Here is a 16753-nt window from a genome sequence, read left to right on the forward strand (position 1 = left end):
TTATGTTGAGAAAACTACAGCCTCGTTCCGGTCCTGAAAGGAAGATGAAAATTTCCAAACGTATCAGATTAAAAAATATTACAAAAAATATTTATAATCATGCAATCACAAGTGAAATATACCAAAACACAGTTTAGCTTGTTGTTAATCCACCTATCATGTCAGATTTGGAAAATATATTTTACAGCGAAAGAAATCCAAGCTTTTGTGAGTGTAGCTTTCAATGCTACAACAGCTAGCCTTATATTAGCTTGGTTAGCTCGGTCACGAAAGTCAGAAAAGCAATAAAATTAATCGCTTACTTTAGATAATCTTCAGATATTTCCACTCACGAGACTCCCAGTTACACAACAAATGTTCTTTTTGTTCGATAAATATTACTTTTATCACAAAAAAACGCCATTTGGGTTGCGCATTATGTTGAGAAAATAACATTTTTTATAATCAATCCTCAGGTTGTTTTTAACAAACATAATCGATAATATTTCAAACGGACCATAACCTATTCTTTAAGAGAGAAAAGGAAAATGGGGAGCCCCTCTCTCGCGCGCAGGAAATATTCAGAGGACATCTGAAAAATGTCGCTCATTTTTCAAAATAAAAGCCTGAAACTATGTCTAAAGCCTGGTCACAGCCTGAGGAAGCCATTGGAAAAGGAATCTGGTTGATACCCCTTTAAATGGAGATTAGACGGGCCAGGGAACACAGAGTTTTTTTTTTTAAATATCACTTCCGGGTTACGTTTTCTCAGGTTTTCGCTTGCAGAATAAGTATTGTTATACTCACAGACAATATTTTGACAGTTTTGGAAACTTTGGAGTGTTTTCTATCGTAATCTGTAAATTATATGCATATTCTACGATCTGGGCCAGAGAAAATGTCAGTTTACGTTGGGCACAAAAAATTCTGACCCCTAGCGCTAAGAAGTTAAAATAATGTCTGTGAGTATAACAGAACTCTTTTGGCAGGCGAAAACCTGAGAAAAATCCATTCAGGAAGTGGGATATCTGAAGTTTGTAGTTTTCTAATGCATGTCTAATAGAGTATCCATTGACTTAGGACTGAGATTGTACTTCCCATGGCTTCCACTAGATGTCAACAGTCTTCAGAAATTGTTTCTAAAGATTGACCAATCCACCCTCTTTCTAAGGGTGGATGGCCAGGTGTCCCTTCCTTCTTTGAGGCGCGTGTCTGTGAAGCGCGGCGTTCGTTCTTTTTCCTTTGTAATGACAACGCTATTGTCCGGTTGAAATATTATTGCATATTCATGCCAAAAAAAACTTGAAGATGGATTCTAGTTCTATGAAGTTCTATGAACTTTAGTGATACAATTTTGACTTTTCGTCTGGATTTTGTGATTGGTTTTGGAGCCAATGGATTTCTGAACAAAACGAGGAGTCCAAAAAGCTACCGCTAAACATCATTCAAACAAGTCAAACTATGTTTCTATTTAATCCTCACGTATCCTAAAATGTCACTAAACTATAATATTTCATACGGAAAGTAATATGCTCAATAGAAAAATAACATTAATAAGCGCGTTGCAACAGACTGATATTGTACCAGGAGTCTTTGTACAAAAACTCAAAATTCTTGCTAGTTTCTGAAGAAACAAACCTGAAACCTTAAAAAAAGACTGTTGACATCTAGTGGAAGCCATAGGAATTGCAATATGGGAGTTGGAATTGCATAGGACCCATAGCTTCCCATTATAAGAGCCTGGGACCTAAAAAAAATATTCTGGTTGCTTTTTCTTTGTGATTTCGCCTGCCATATCAATTGTGTTATATTCTCAGACATTATTTTAACATTTCTAGAAACTTCAAAGTGTTTTCTGAGTAAGAGGCAGTTTACTTTGGCCATGTCAGTCAGGCAGAAATTCAGGAAAATAAACCCTAGCTCTAATTAAACAATCCATTACACAGACAAGAATCCAAAAAGAAGCCAATAAGCTTTTAAACAATACAATACACAGACAAGAATCCAAAATAAACCAATAGGCTATTTAACGATACATTACACAGACAATAATCAACAAAAATAAACCAATAGGCTATTTTAGCCAAATGTAAAAAGTGGGCAACAACACCAGCCTTGTTTAAAGCATAGGCCTAGTGGTTAGAGTGTTGGGCCAGTAACCGAAATGTTGCTGGATTGAATACCTGAGCTGACAAGGTAAAAAAAAATATGTCGTTCTGCCCCAGACCAAGGCAGTTAACCCACTGTTCCCCGGGCGCCGAACACGTGGATGTTGATTAAGGCAGCCCCCCGGGGGTTGGGTTAAATGCGGAAGACACATTTCAGTTAATTGCAACTGACTAGCATCCCTTCCCTTTCCTATGATATTATGGAATAATTATTCCAGATCGTTATTGTCTTTGTTTTATTCTCCTCATAGCCTCTTGATACATTTATAAAATTATATTTTATGTGGAAAGGCTAATAAGCATACTCTCCACCTTCATGTCACTCCCATTTTCTGCTCCACCTACACAGGTTCGAAGTGTTACATGATCTGAATAAATGCATATTCAGGTGAGGCGACGGTCCTTTTCCTTGTCTCAGAGACATGACAAATGTTCGCTTTGACTCTGTTGCAGCATCCGTTGTCATGGTTACCTGACTGCTACAGCAATGAGGGTGGTCAATGCACAGATTGCACATGTTTTAGCGAGAGGAACATTTAGCTCATTTATCCTTCACTAATCCACAACCCCCTTGCTTACTGTTGTAACATTTTCCCGAGAAGCCCTAAATTGGCTCTAAATTCACTGCAGATAAAGCTGTTAACGCTTTGAGCTAACTAGTGCTCTCAAATCATAACCGGAGGTCGACCGCAGATGGGAGTTGTATTCATAACATCGCTAACTTACCTAGCTAACATGTATTTTGTGGGAAAAAATATATAAAAGTTGCTAGCTAGCGTAAGCAACGTTTGCTGATCAATGAGACAGAGCTAGCTAACCAACTGAGCTAGCAAACAATGTAACAAATGTCAAAAGTAACATTTCGGATTCTAAAAATCTCTGCATTTCAGGAATCATAGTAGCATGTACTCCTGGTGCACTGTTCAATTATCTAGCCATTTAAACATTTATTTTTTGAAGAAAAGTATGTTTTTCCCATAGCCCTCACTGGCTTTCATGTGATTTAAACGTGAGCTTTTCCGACGACAGTGGTTGACCAACATTATGGGGCGGAGCTAAGTGTAAATGCTTACAATTCATTGTAAATGCTTACAATGATTATAATTTGCAATGCTTATGAATGCTTATGCATTTTTATACATGCTGGAACATGTAAATAGTTTATAAATGCTTATTCATATTGTTTTATGACAAAGTATTACTAAATTATATATAATTGAATGTGGAGTGTGTTGTGGTACCTTGGGTTGTTTCTATGTTTTCTCTTGAGGAACCTTCTTCTGGTTTTGACTCATCTATGGCTTGTGACAGTTGTTCTTCCTCTTCACATTGCTATAAAAAGTTGAATTCACAGGTTAACATGTTTAATATATTATGACATTGAAAAATAAAATACTCTGTTGAGGATAAAGCACAATAGATTCCATTTAGAATTAGGGCACATTAATGTCTAGTCTGACATGCCTGGTTTGGGCATAATTCATACTACGGCTGTCATTGCCCTGTTGTGACCATCACATAGGAGAGGTTATACGTTTGGAAAAATGAAAGTGACTTTACCGGTAAAACATGTCCCTTTATTTTCCCATCTTAACACGGATAAACAATTATGAAAGTATATCCGTGTTAAAATGGCAGCCAAAACATCACCAAACTATTACTTTTTCTAAGTGTACCTCCATAATATTCAAGATCTCTCGAAATCAGTTCTTGACTTGGACTGAAATAGGTGCCGGTACTCATTCATAGGGCCAGTACTGTTTATATTTAGGTGCAGGAACTCCACAATACATTTGAGCTAATATTCTGTAAGAAGTACAGAAATTTAAGCAGTAGAAAATTAGAGGTTGCGGTACTCAGTTCCAGTGAGCTCCTTCCAAAATCAAGCACTGTGCCCAATAGATTTCATTGGAACAAGATCACGCAATGCGACAGCACAACAGTGGATTCTATCTTGGATTTTATTGAAGTACATTTTTTCAGAGTAGCCTACTCATTACAACCCTAGTCATTACCCACCTTTTGTTCTCCCTGTTCTCCCTGGTGAGTCATTTCTTTCAAACCCTTCTCTGGATTGGAAAAGGATGGGGCTGAAATCTCTGGATCGGGCTTTCGGTCAATAATATATACACAAATTAGTGATTTCACCAGATCCACACAGTTACAATATATATTTTTATTGTTATTGACTCTACATAACTTATGTTGAAAATGTACATGCAGATGTAGGATCTTAATTTGATAAATCTTTTGTTGCTGAGAATTTTCCTGTACGGCAGGAAATGCAGAGGAGCTTCGTGATTGACATAATTTCACTGAAAACCCACACTTTTAATAGTATTTCACTTTTCATGTAGCCTACTTTTGGCCAGCCAACAGCCTAACCACCAATCAAGCAACATTATGGACTAAATGTTAAATCCTGTTACTGCAGGATTATGTTGCTGGGACAATATAGGACAAATTAAGATCCTACATCTGTACAAAACGTGCTGGATCTCAACCTTATACAACCTTTAGCTTTGACCTTGAAATGAAGCATATTGTCACGAGAACGGCAGCAGGCGTGATAATCATATTACAGTAACATGATCAGCATGACCACTGAGGATAGAAATCATGTAAATGTGTCTATTACCCTCTCTGCCTCCTCCTTATTGACAATGCGTTCACCTAACACCTCGGCTGGACCTAGAATTAAGGGAGAGATATAGTACTTTAACAAGGGCAGAATCTCAGATGCAGAGAGATCAGATACAGTAAAAACATTTTTATGACTAGCTTACCACTAAGTAAGTAAATTGTGTATCAAATATATAATCCTGCGTCATTATATCCCCACACATCCAGTCAAACACATACTCATGAAAACTGCTATTATTATATCATTATACACTACTACTATAACTATTACAATATAATTATATACTACTACTACTATATAATTAGATACTACTACTACTACTACTACTATATAATTAGATACTACTACTACTACTACTATATAATTAGATACTACTACTACATAATTAGATACTACTACTACTACCACTACTACTATATCATTAGATACCACTACTACTACTACTACTACTGCTGCTTCTAATACTACTACTATATAATTATATACTACTTATACTACTACTATTATATAATTAGATACTACTACTACTACTACTACTACTGCTACTACTACTACTGCTGCTACAGTTTCTACTGCAACTACTACTACTACTACTACTGCTACTACTACTACTGCTGCTACAGTTTCTACTGCAACTACTACTACTACTACTACTGCTGCTACAGTTTCTACTGCAACTACTACTACAGCTACATCATTTTCCATTACTGTGCCAACTTCAACAGTTTTATGAGTTATTACATTGACAACATTATATTTTAGTATGTTAGGATACATGATGTGTAAGGGCAATGAAAGGACCTTTTTTAAGAACTTTAAAACAGGAGAAAATACCTTTGGTTGTTTCTCTGTTTCCTCCTGAAGAGCCATCTGTCTCTGGTTTTGTCTCATTGGCTTTGGACAAAGGCTGTTGGACCTCTTCCGATTTCTAACAAAACAGTTATATCAATTCATAACATTGGTTAGGTTGAAATTGAAAATAAAAAGGGAAATTCCACTACTTTATTAACTCATTTAAATTATATCCAGCACCACACCAGTGTCTACATATGTAAAAACAGTAATAAACCATTTATAAGGAATTGATAAATAGTGAATTCACCATTTAGTCATTATTAGTCCAACATGTATAACCATTTACAAATCATTAGTAAAGTGTTATTGCAGCCCCTCATCTAAAGTGATTGCTATTGATACTTTTTAAATGTTTTGAGTGACAAGTGCAATGTCTCACAAAAAGACGGTTATGCCATTGGTTTACATTCCAACCGTACCTGATGCCCACTTAAGGTCTAAAAATAACTCAGAACATATGAATGGTAAAATAATAAGCACACACAGGATGTTAAAGGAAATATATCAAACATTTTATATAAATAATTTACAAATGTTGGGGTAATGATTAATACTGTAACGGCTATCGTCATATTCTTCCTCCTCCTCGGACGAGGAGAGGCGAGACGGATCGGACCAATACGCAGAGTGGTTAGTGTTCATAATGATTTATTAAAACGAAACTGAATACTGAATTACAAAACAAATAAACGAAGTGCATAAACCGATACAGTACCGTGTGGTGCAACAAACACAGACACGGAAACAAACACCCACAAAACACACGTGAAACCCAGGCTGCCTAAGTATGATTCTCAATCAGGGACAACGATTGACAGCTGTCTCTGATTGAGAATCATACCCGGCCGAACACAAACATCCCAACATAGAAAATCAAACATAGACAAACCCACCCAACTCACGCCCTGACCAACTAAATAAATACAAGAAAAAGGAAAACAGGTCAGGAACGTGACAAATACATGGTGAGCAAACTGTTTCTAAATGCCCTGTACATGGTTTAATACTGAAGGTTAATACAAAGTATTACCCTGTTCTTTCTGTTTATACATGGTTTATTACTGATGTCTAATACATAGTATTACACTATGTTCTTTCTGTTTATACATGGTTTATTACTGAAGTCTAATAGAAAGTATTACCCTGTTGTCTCTGTTTATACATGGTTTATTACTGACTGTTAATACAAAGTATCACCCTGTTCTTTCTGTTTATACATGGTTTATTACTGATGTCTAATACAAAGTATTACCCTATGTTCATTCTGTTTATACATGGTTTATTACTGATGTCTAATACAAAGTATTACCCTATGTTCTGTCTGTTTATACATGGTTTATTACTGACTGTTAATACAAAGTATTACCCTATGTTCTTTATGTTTAAACATGGTTTAATACTGACTGTTAATACAAAGTATTACCCTGTTCTTTCTGTTTATACATGGTTTATTACTGACTGTTAATACAAAGTATTACCCTATGTTATTTCTGTTTATACATGGTTTATTACTGATGTCTAATACAAAGTATTACCCTGTTCTTTATGTTTAAACATGGTTTATTACTGACTGTTAATACAAAGTATTACCCTGTTCTTTCTGTTTATACATGGTTTATTACTGACTGTTAATACAAAGTATTACACTATGTTCTTTCTGTTTATACATGGTTTATTACTGATGTCTAATACAAAGTATTACCCTGTTCTTTCTGTTTATACATGGTTTATTACTGATGTCTAATACAAAGTATTACCCTGTTCATTCTGTTTATACATGGTTTATTACTGAAGTCTAATAGAAAGTATTACACTATGTTCTTTCTGTTTATACATGGTTTATTACTGACTGTTAATACAAAGTATTACACTATGTTCTTTCTGTTTATACATGGTTTATTACTGACTGTTAATACAAAGTCTTACCCTGTTCTTTCTGTTTATACATGGTTTATTACTGAAGGTTAATACAAAGTATTACCCTGTTCTGTCTGTTTATACATGGTTTATTACTGATGTCTAATACAAAGTATTACCATGTTCTGTCTGTTTATACATGGTTTATTACTGATGTCTAATACAAAGTATTACCCTGTTCTGTCTGTTTATACATGGTTTATTACTGACTGTTAATACAAAGTATTACCCTGTTCTTTCTGTTTATACATGGTTTATTACTGACTGTTAATACAAAGTATTAACCTATGTTCTGTCTGTTTATACATGGTTTAATACTGACTGTTAATACAAAGTATTACCCTGTTCTTTCTGTTTATACATGGTTTATTACTGACTGTTATTACAAAGTATTACCCTGTTCTTTCTGTTTATACATGGTTTATTACTGACTGTTAATACAAAGTATTACCCTGTGTTCTTTATGTTTAAACATGGTTTATTACTGACTGTTAATACAAAGTATTACCCTGTGTTCTTTCTGTTTATACATGGTTTATTACTGACTGTTAATACAAAGTATTACCCTGTTCTTTCTGTTTATACATGGTTTATTAATGAAGGTTAATACAAAGTATTACCCTGTTCTTTATGTTTATACATGGTTTATTACTGAAGGTTAATACAAAGTATTACCCTGTGTTCTTTATGTTTATACATGGTTTATTACTGAAGGTTATTACAAAGTATTACCCTGTTCTTTCTGTTTATACATGGTTTATTACTGAAGGTTATTACAAAGTATTACCCTGTTCTTTCTGTTTATACATGGTTTATTACTGAAGGTTAATACAAAGTATTACCCTGTTCTTTATGTTTATACATGGTTTATTACTGAAGGTTAATACAAAGTATTACCCTGTGTTCTGTCTGTTTATACATGGTTTATTACTGACTGTTAATACAAAGTATTACCCTGTTCTTTCTGTTTATACATGGTTTAATACTGACTGTTAATACAAAGTATTACCCTATGTTCTTTCAATTACTATAAATTTCACAAACATTTTCACAAAAATTCCCCTGCCTGGAAATTCATGAATGGCCGCCGTTTTGCAAGCTCCGACCCAACTCTGCTATTTTGTGGTTATGTTGTAATACATGTTTTGTCTATTTTCACGTAATGTTTCTGCTATTATTTCTTACAACCAACAAGAACATCAGATCGGAAGTTACTTACCCCAATTCCGGCTTCTACTTAGACTCATCTGCCCTGGACTCACTCTGTAATTCCAACCCAATTGTCGGGCTACCCAAGAGGAAATGCCAGCGATACAGAGGTAAGAGAGGGGGATCTCGGTGAGATTAAGGTGAAGGGAGAACCGGCCACCTCTTCCCTCCATTCTACTGGCTAATGTACAGTCAGTCACTTGATAATAAGATGGATGACCTCTGATCTCGGATTCGCTACCAACAGGACTCTCGGAATTGCAATATTCTTTGCTTTTCAGAAACATGGCTCTCAGACAAGATACCCCCCACGTCTATCCAACTTGCTGGATACTCCATTCACCGAGCGGACAGGACAGTGGAGTCAGGGAAATCAAGGGGGGGAGGGGTTTGCCTCTTCATCAACTTCAACTGGTGTGCTAATTCCAGCGTGGTGGAAATGTTGACCCACTGTTCACCCGTCTTGGAATACCTTATGGTCAAATGACGACCATTCAACCTCCCGATGGAGTTTTCAGCTGTTATCGTGACTGCTGTAAAATTCCACCTCAGGACAATACAATACTGTACAAGGCTATAAACAAGCAGGAAACCCTACACCCAGAGGCTGCCTTTCTGGTTGCAGGTGATTTTAATTCTGCATCACTAAAACACACGATGCCCAACTTCCATCAACACGTCTCCAATGCCACTAGGGGCAATAAAGTCCTAGACCACTTCTATTCTACCCACAAGCAAGCGTACAAGGTCCTCCCTCGTCCGCCATCCGGAAAATGTACTCTTGCTTCCTGCTTACAAGCAGAAGTTGAAACAAGAAGTACCTGCGATTTGCTCTGTTGAGAAATGGTCACCAGAATCAGAGGGTATGCTTCAGGACTGCTTTGCTGGCGCTGATTGCAATATGTTCCGAGACTCCGCCGATTACATCGACGAGCTAACCACCTCTGTCACCGGCTTCATTAGAAAATGCATCAATGACGTTCTACCTACGGTGAGGGTTCGCTGCTGGATTAACACAGAGGTAAACTAAAGAGCAGGGCTACAGCACACAGAGCTATCGCAGACAACCCTAAAGCTACGGCCATGGACAGGAATAAGTACAAGAAGGCCCGCAATGATCTCCGCGGAGTCATCAAATTAGCAAAATGACAATACAGGAATAAGGTACAATCATACTACACAGGCTCCACCGCCCGCCAGATGTGGCAGGGGATACAGTCTATTACGGATTACAAAGGAAAACACAACCGTGATCTGCCCAACGATGCCTCTCTACCAGACAAACTCAATGCATTTTATGCACACCTTAAAAACAAAAACATCAAGCCGGGTGTGAGGTTTGTCACCAACCCAGAGGACTGGGTGACTCACTCTCTGAGACCGATGTGAGAAGGGTCTTTAATCAGGTCAACAGCTGCAAGGCCGTGGGCCCCGACGGTATTCCACCGGACGTGCTACCTGTCCCAGACTTGCTGTTTTCAACTCTTAAGGATCGGCTATGAAAAGCCAACTGACATTTATTCCTGATTATTATTTGACCATGCTGGTCATTTATGAACATTTTGAACATCTTGGCCATGATCTGTTATAGTCTCCACCCGGCACAGCCAGAAGAGGACTGGCCACCCCTCATAGCCTGTTTCCTCTCTAGGGTTCTTCCTGGGTTTTGGCCTTTCTAGGGAGTTTTTCCTAGCCACCGTGCTTCTACACCTGCATTGCTTGCTGTTTGGGGTTTTAGGCTGGGTTTCTGTACAGCACTTCGAGATATTAGCTGATGTACGAAGGGCTATATAAAATAAACTTGATTTGATTTGATTTGATTCCAGGCAGGGTTCTCTGACCATACGCAGAACTGGCAGGTATATTCACTGTAATTTTCAACCTCTATTTGTCCCAGTCTGTAATCCACACATGATTTAAGATGACCACAATTATCCCTGTTCCTAAGAACTCTAAGGCTTCCTACCACAATGATTACCGCCATGTAGCACTCACTTCTATAATCATGAAGTGCTTTGAGAGGCTGGTTAAAATCAAATCAAATTGTATTAGTCACATGCTCCGAATACAACAGGTGTAGACCTTACAGTGAAATGCTTACTTACGAGCCCCTAACCAACAATGCCGTTTCAAAAGAATATGGATAAGAATAAGAGATAAAAGTAACAAGTAATTATAGAGCAGCAGTAAAATAGCAATAGCGAGACTATGTACAGGGGGGTACCGATACAGAGTCAATGTGAGGGGGGCACCGGTTAGTTGAGGTAGTATGTACATGTAGGTAGAGTTATTAAAGTGACTATGCATAGATGATAGCAACAGAGAGTAGCAGCGGTGTAAAGAGGGGGAGGGGCAATGCAAATGGTCTGGTTAGCCATTCGATTAGATGTTCAGGAGTCTTATGGCTTGGGGTAGAAGCTGTTAAGAAGCCTCTTGGACCTAGACTTGGAGCTCCGGTACCGCTACATTTTTAGGGCCTTCCTCTGACACCGCCTGGTATAGAGGTCCTGGATGGCAGGAAGCTTGGCCCCAGTGATGTACTGGGCCGTTCGCACTACCCTCTGTAGTGCCTTGCGGTCGAAGGCTGAGCAGGTGCCATACTAGGCAGTGATGCAGCCAGTCAGGATGCTCTCGATGGTGCAGCTGTGGAACCTTTTGAGGATCTGAGGACCGATGCCAAATCTTTTCAGTCTCTTGAGGGGGAATAGGTTTTGTTGTGCCCTCTTCACGACTGTCTTGGTGTGCTTGGACCATGTTAGTTTGTTGGTGATGTGGACACCAAGGAACTTGAAGTTCTCAACCTGCTCCACTGCAGCCTCGTCGATGAGAATGGGGGCGTGCTCGGTTCTCTTTTTCCTGTAGTCCACAATCATCTACTTTGTCTTGATCACCGTTGAGGGACATGTTGTTGTCCTTGCACCACACGGCCAGGTCTCTGACCTCCTCCCTATAGGCTGTCTCGTCGTTGTCGGTGATCAGGCCTACCACTGTTGTGTCATCGGCAAATGTATGGGACGCATTAACTCCATCATCCCAGACACTCTAGATCCAGTCCAATTTGCATACCGCCCCAACAGATCCATAGATGATGCAATCTCGAGCACATCCACATTGACAGGGCAGCAGCAGAGAAGGTAGACAGCTTCAAGTTCCTCTGTGTCCAAATAACTAAAGACAGTACCTCTTCCTGCTCAGGAGGTTGTAAATGTTTGGCATGGTCCCTCAAATCCTGAAAAGGTTCTACAGCTGTACCATTGAGAGCATATTGACTGGCTGCATCACTGCTTGGTATGGCAATAGCACCGCCCTCGATCGCATAGCGTTACAGAAGTTTGTGCAGACAGCCCAGTACATCACTGTGGCCGAGCTGCCTGACAACCAGGACATCTATATCAGGCGGTGTGGAAAGAAGGCCCTGAACATCATCAAAGACCCCAACCACCCAAGCCATAGACTATTTTCTCTACGGCCGAACGACAAGAGATTTCGGTGCATCAAGTCTGACACCAACAGGCTCTTGAACAGCTTCTATCCCCAAGCAATACCACTGATAAATACATTTTAATAAGTAGCTACCCAGACCTAGTTTACCTTGTATCTTTATTGACCTTAATTTCAGTATTTGCACTTTGAAGAACTACTACAACGTTTTTGGTTACTACATGATTCCATATGTGTTATTTCATAGTTGTAATGTCTTCCCTATTATTCTACAATGTAGAAAATAGTAAATAATAAAGAAAAACCCTGCAATGAGTAGGTGTGTCCAAAATGTATACATTTATACTGACTCTACACACCGCACACCCACTCACATACAAGCTGCTGCTACTCTGTTTGTCTTATATCCTGTTGCCTAGTTACCTTACCCCTATACATATCTACCTCCATCACTTCAGTATCCCTGTCTCCTTACCCCTATACATATCTACCTCCATCACTCCAGTATCCCTGTCTCCTTACCCCTATACATATCTACCTCCATCACTCCAGTATCCCTGTCACCTTACCCCTATACATATCTACCTCCATCACTCCACTATCCCTGGCACCTTACCCCTATACATATCTACCTCCATCACTCCAGTATCCCTGTCACCTTACCCTTATACACATCTACCTCCATCACTCCACTATCCCTGTCACCTTACCCCTATACATATCTACCTCCATCACTCCACTATCCCTGGCACCTTACCCCTACACATATCTACCTCCATCACTCCATTATCCCTGTCACCTTACCCCTATACATATCTACCTCCATCACTCCAGTATCCCTGTCACCTTACCCCTATACATATCTACCTCCATCACTCCACTATCCGTGGCACCTTACCCTTATACATATCTACCTCCATCACTCCAGTATCCCTGTCACCTTATCCCTATACATATCTACCTCCATCACTCCAGTATCCCTGTCACCTTACCCTTATACACATCTACCTCCATCACTCCACTATCCCTGTCACCTTACCCCTATACATATCTACCTCCATCACTCCAGTATCCCTGTCACCTTACCCTTATACATATCTACCTGCATCACTCCAGTATCCCTGTCACCTTACCCCTATACATATCTACCTCCATCACTCCACTATCCCTGGCACCTTACCCCTATACATATCTACCTCCATCACTCCACTATCCCTGTCACCTCACCCCTATACACATCTACCTCCATCACTCCAGTATCCCTGTCACCTTATCCCTATACATATCTACCTCCATCACTACCCATATCTACCTCCATCACTCCAGAACCCCTGTCTCCTTACCCCTGTACATATCTACCTCCATCACTCCAGTATCCCTGTCACCTAATCCCTATACATATCTACCTCCATCACTACCCATATCTACCTCCATCACTCCAGAACCCCTGTCTCCTTACCCCTGTACATATCTACCTCCATCACTCCAGTATCCCTGTCACCTTACCCCTATACATATCTACCTCCATCACTCCAGAACCCCTGTCTCCTTACCCCTGTACATATCTACCTCCATCACTCCAGTATCCCTGTCACCTTACCCCTATACATATCTACCTCCATCACTCCAGTATCCCTGTCACCTTAACCTTATACACATCTACCTCCATCACTCCACTATCCCTGTCACCTTACCCCTATACATATCTACCTCCATCACTCCACTATCCCTGGCACCTTACCCCTACACATATCTACCTCCATCACTCCATTATCCCTGTCACCTTACCCCTATACATATCTACCTCCATCACTCCAGTATCCCTGTCACCTTACCCCTATACATATCTACCTCCATCACTCCAGTATCCCTGTCACCTTACCCCTATACATATCTACCTCCATCACTCCAGTATCCCTGTCACCTTACCCCTATACATATCTACCTCCATCACTCCACTATCCCTGGCACCTTACCCCTATACATATCTACCTCCATCACTCCACTATCCCTGTCACCTTACCCCTATACATATCTACCTCCATCACTCCACTATCCCTGTCACCTTACCCCTATACATATCTACCTCCATCACTCCAGTATCCCTGTCACCTTACCCCTATACATATCTACCTCCATCACTCCAGTATCCCTGTCACCTTACCCCTATACATATCTACCTCCATCACTCCACTATCCCTGGCACCTTACCCCTATACATATCTACCTCCATCACTCCACTATCCCTGTCACCTTACCCCTATACACATCTACCTCCATCACTCCAGTATCCCTGTCACCTTATCCCTATACATATCTACCTCCATCACTCCAGTATCCCTGTCACCTTACCCTTATACATATCTACCTCCATCACTCCAGTATCCCTGTCACCTTAACCTTATACATATCTACCTCCATCACTACCCATATCTACCTCCATCACTCCAGAACCCCTGTCTCCTTACCCCTGTACATATCTACCTCCATCACTCCAGTATCCCTGTCACCTTACCCCTATACATATCTACCTCCATCACTCCAGTATCCCTGTCACCTTACCCCTATACATATCTACCTCCATCACTCCAGTATCCCTGTCACCTTACCCCTACACATATCTACCTCCATCACTCCAGTATCCCTGCCACCTACCCCTATACATATCTACCTCCATCACTCCAGTATCCCTGTCACCTTACCCCTATACATATCTACCTCCATCACTCCAGTATCCCTGTCACCTTATCCCTATACATATCTTCCTCCATCACTCCAGTATCCCTGTCACCTTATCCCTATACATATCTACCTCCATCACTCCAGTATCCCTGTCACATTATCCCTATACATATCTTCCTCCATCACTCCAGTATCCCTGTCACCTTATCCCTATACATATCTACCTCCATCACTCCAGTATCCCTGTCACCTTACCCCTACACATATCTACCTCCATCACTCCAGTATCCCTGTCACCTTATCCCTATACATATCTTCCTCCATCACTCCAGTATCCCTGTCACCTTATCCCTATACATATCTACCTCCATCACTCCAGTATCCCTGTCACCTTACCCCTACACATATCTACCTCCATCACTCCAGTATCCCTGTCTCCTTACCCCTATACATATCTACCTCCATCACTCCAGTATCCCTGTCACCTTACCCCTATACATATCTACCTCCATCACTCCAGTATCCCTGTCACCTTACCCCGATACATATCTACCACCATCACTCCAGTATCCCTGTCACCTTACCCCTACACATATCTACCTCCATCACTATACATATCTACCTCCATCACTCCAGTATCCCTGTCACCTTACCCCTATACATATCTACTTCCATCACTCCAGTATCCCTGCACATGTAAACATGGTATTGGAACTTACTTTTTAAATACTTCCTGTATATAGTATGCTTATTTACTTTATTGTGTATTTCATATTTCTTGTGTTTTTTTAGTAATACATTGTTATTGATTATTGCATTGTTGAGCTTTGAGTTTGCAAAAAAGGCATTTTACTGTACTTGTGCATGTGACATTAACACTTGAAACTTGATTTCAATGGGTCTTTCTCCATTTTGATTGTTTTATACTGTTCAATATACTCCTTTCTGTGTTTACAAACAGTTCTGCACGAGGGCAATGCGTGCAAGTTGGTGACAGACCAAGGGGAAGTTCGTATAGTACTTGAAACTCATGTGGCACTTTCTTATCTTTTAAACACAGAACTAGAAACACGATGTTCCCACATATGAAGACACTGGAATGGTGCTAGAGATAATATGAGGTTAAAGAGTGGTGGAATTCCCCTTAAATCATATCTCATTACAGGAAAATAATCAGCATGACCACGGAGGATGTAAATGATGTAAGAGTGTCTTACCCTCTCTGCTTCCTCCTTCTTGTCAAGGTGTTCAGCTAATGCCTCCTCTTCTGCCTCCTCCTTCTTGTCAACGTTTTCCCCTATTAAAACCTCTGCTTCCTCCTTCTTGTCAAGGTGTTCACCTAACACCTCCTCTGCTAGGTCTAGAATGGAGGGTGAGATAGAGTATTGTACATCAGCATAAATGCAGGAAGTGGTTATTTTGAAGAATGAACATATGAAGTGTTTCATTGTTGTGTATTGTGTCTTTATCCTCAAAGAGCTGCATGTTGAACAACTTACCTGGTGACTGAGGAGCTGGTCTTGTCAAAGTGTCTGGGTTTGCTGCTGGCAGAGGGGTCACAACACACAGTTGCTTTGTCTTTCCTTTCTGCACCTCCTGTAGATGGCCGAACTGCTGCTGTATCTGTTGCTGCGCTGCTTGTTGCATTGACTGCTGTTGCTGTGGTTGATTGAACATGACACTCTGTAGATTGGCTCCTGGTGCTCCCAGTGCTGCCATGTCATCAGGAGTGTGAATGTTCTGAACAGGTGTGGTGTCTCTGCCACCCCATTCACAACCTGTCGCACCAGGTGATGCCTCATCATCAGGCTTCTCCATCACTATAACTCCATCTGGTGACACCTCATCATCAGGCCTC

General features: G+C 40.1%; 1 protein-coding gene across 1 annotated transcript in view; it reads right to left on the reverse strand.

The window, feature by feature from the left end:
• The window catches only part of LOC129842090 (interferon-induced very large GTPase 1-like), a 63336-nt gene extending 46623 nt beyond the window's left edge, over positions 1-16713 (reverse strand). Inside the window, exons 1-6 of the mRNA XM_055910483.1 lie at positions 16395-16713; positions 16185-16255; positions 5626-5719; positions 4786-4838; positions 4163-4256; positions 3389-3463 (exon numbers count right to left, since the gene is read on the reverse strand). Coding sequence (XP_055766458.1) covers positions 3389-3463; positions 4163-4256; positions 4786-4838; positions 5626-5719; positions 16185-16255; positions 16395-16713 — 706 coding nt within the window. The remainder of the gene's footprint in view (positions 1-3388; positions 3464-4162; positions 4257-4785; positions 4839-5625; positions 5720-16184; positions 16256-16394) is intronic.
• Between the last annotated feature and the right edge of the window lie 40 nt (positions 16714-16753).

The sequence above is a fragment of the Salvelinus fontinalis genome, unplaced genomic scaffold (assembly GCF_029448725.1).
Source record: "Salvelinus fontinalis isolate EN_2023a unplaced genomic scaffold, ASM2944872v1 scaffold_0011, whole genome shotgun sequence".
In the NCBI taxonomy this organism is placed as follows: domain Eukaryota; kingdom Metazoa; phylum Chordata; class Actinopteri; order Salmoniformes; family Salmonidae; genus Salvelinus; species Salvelinus fontinalis.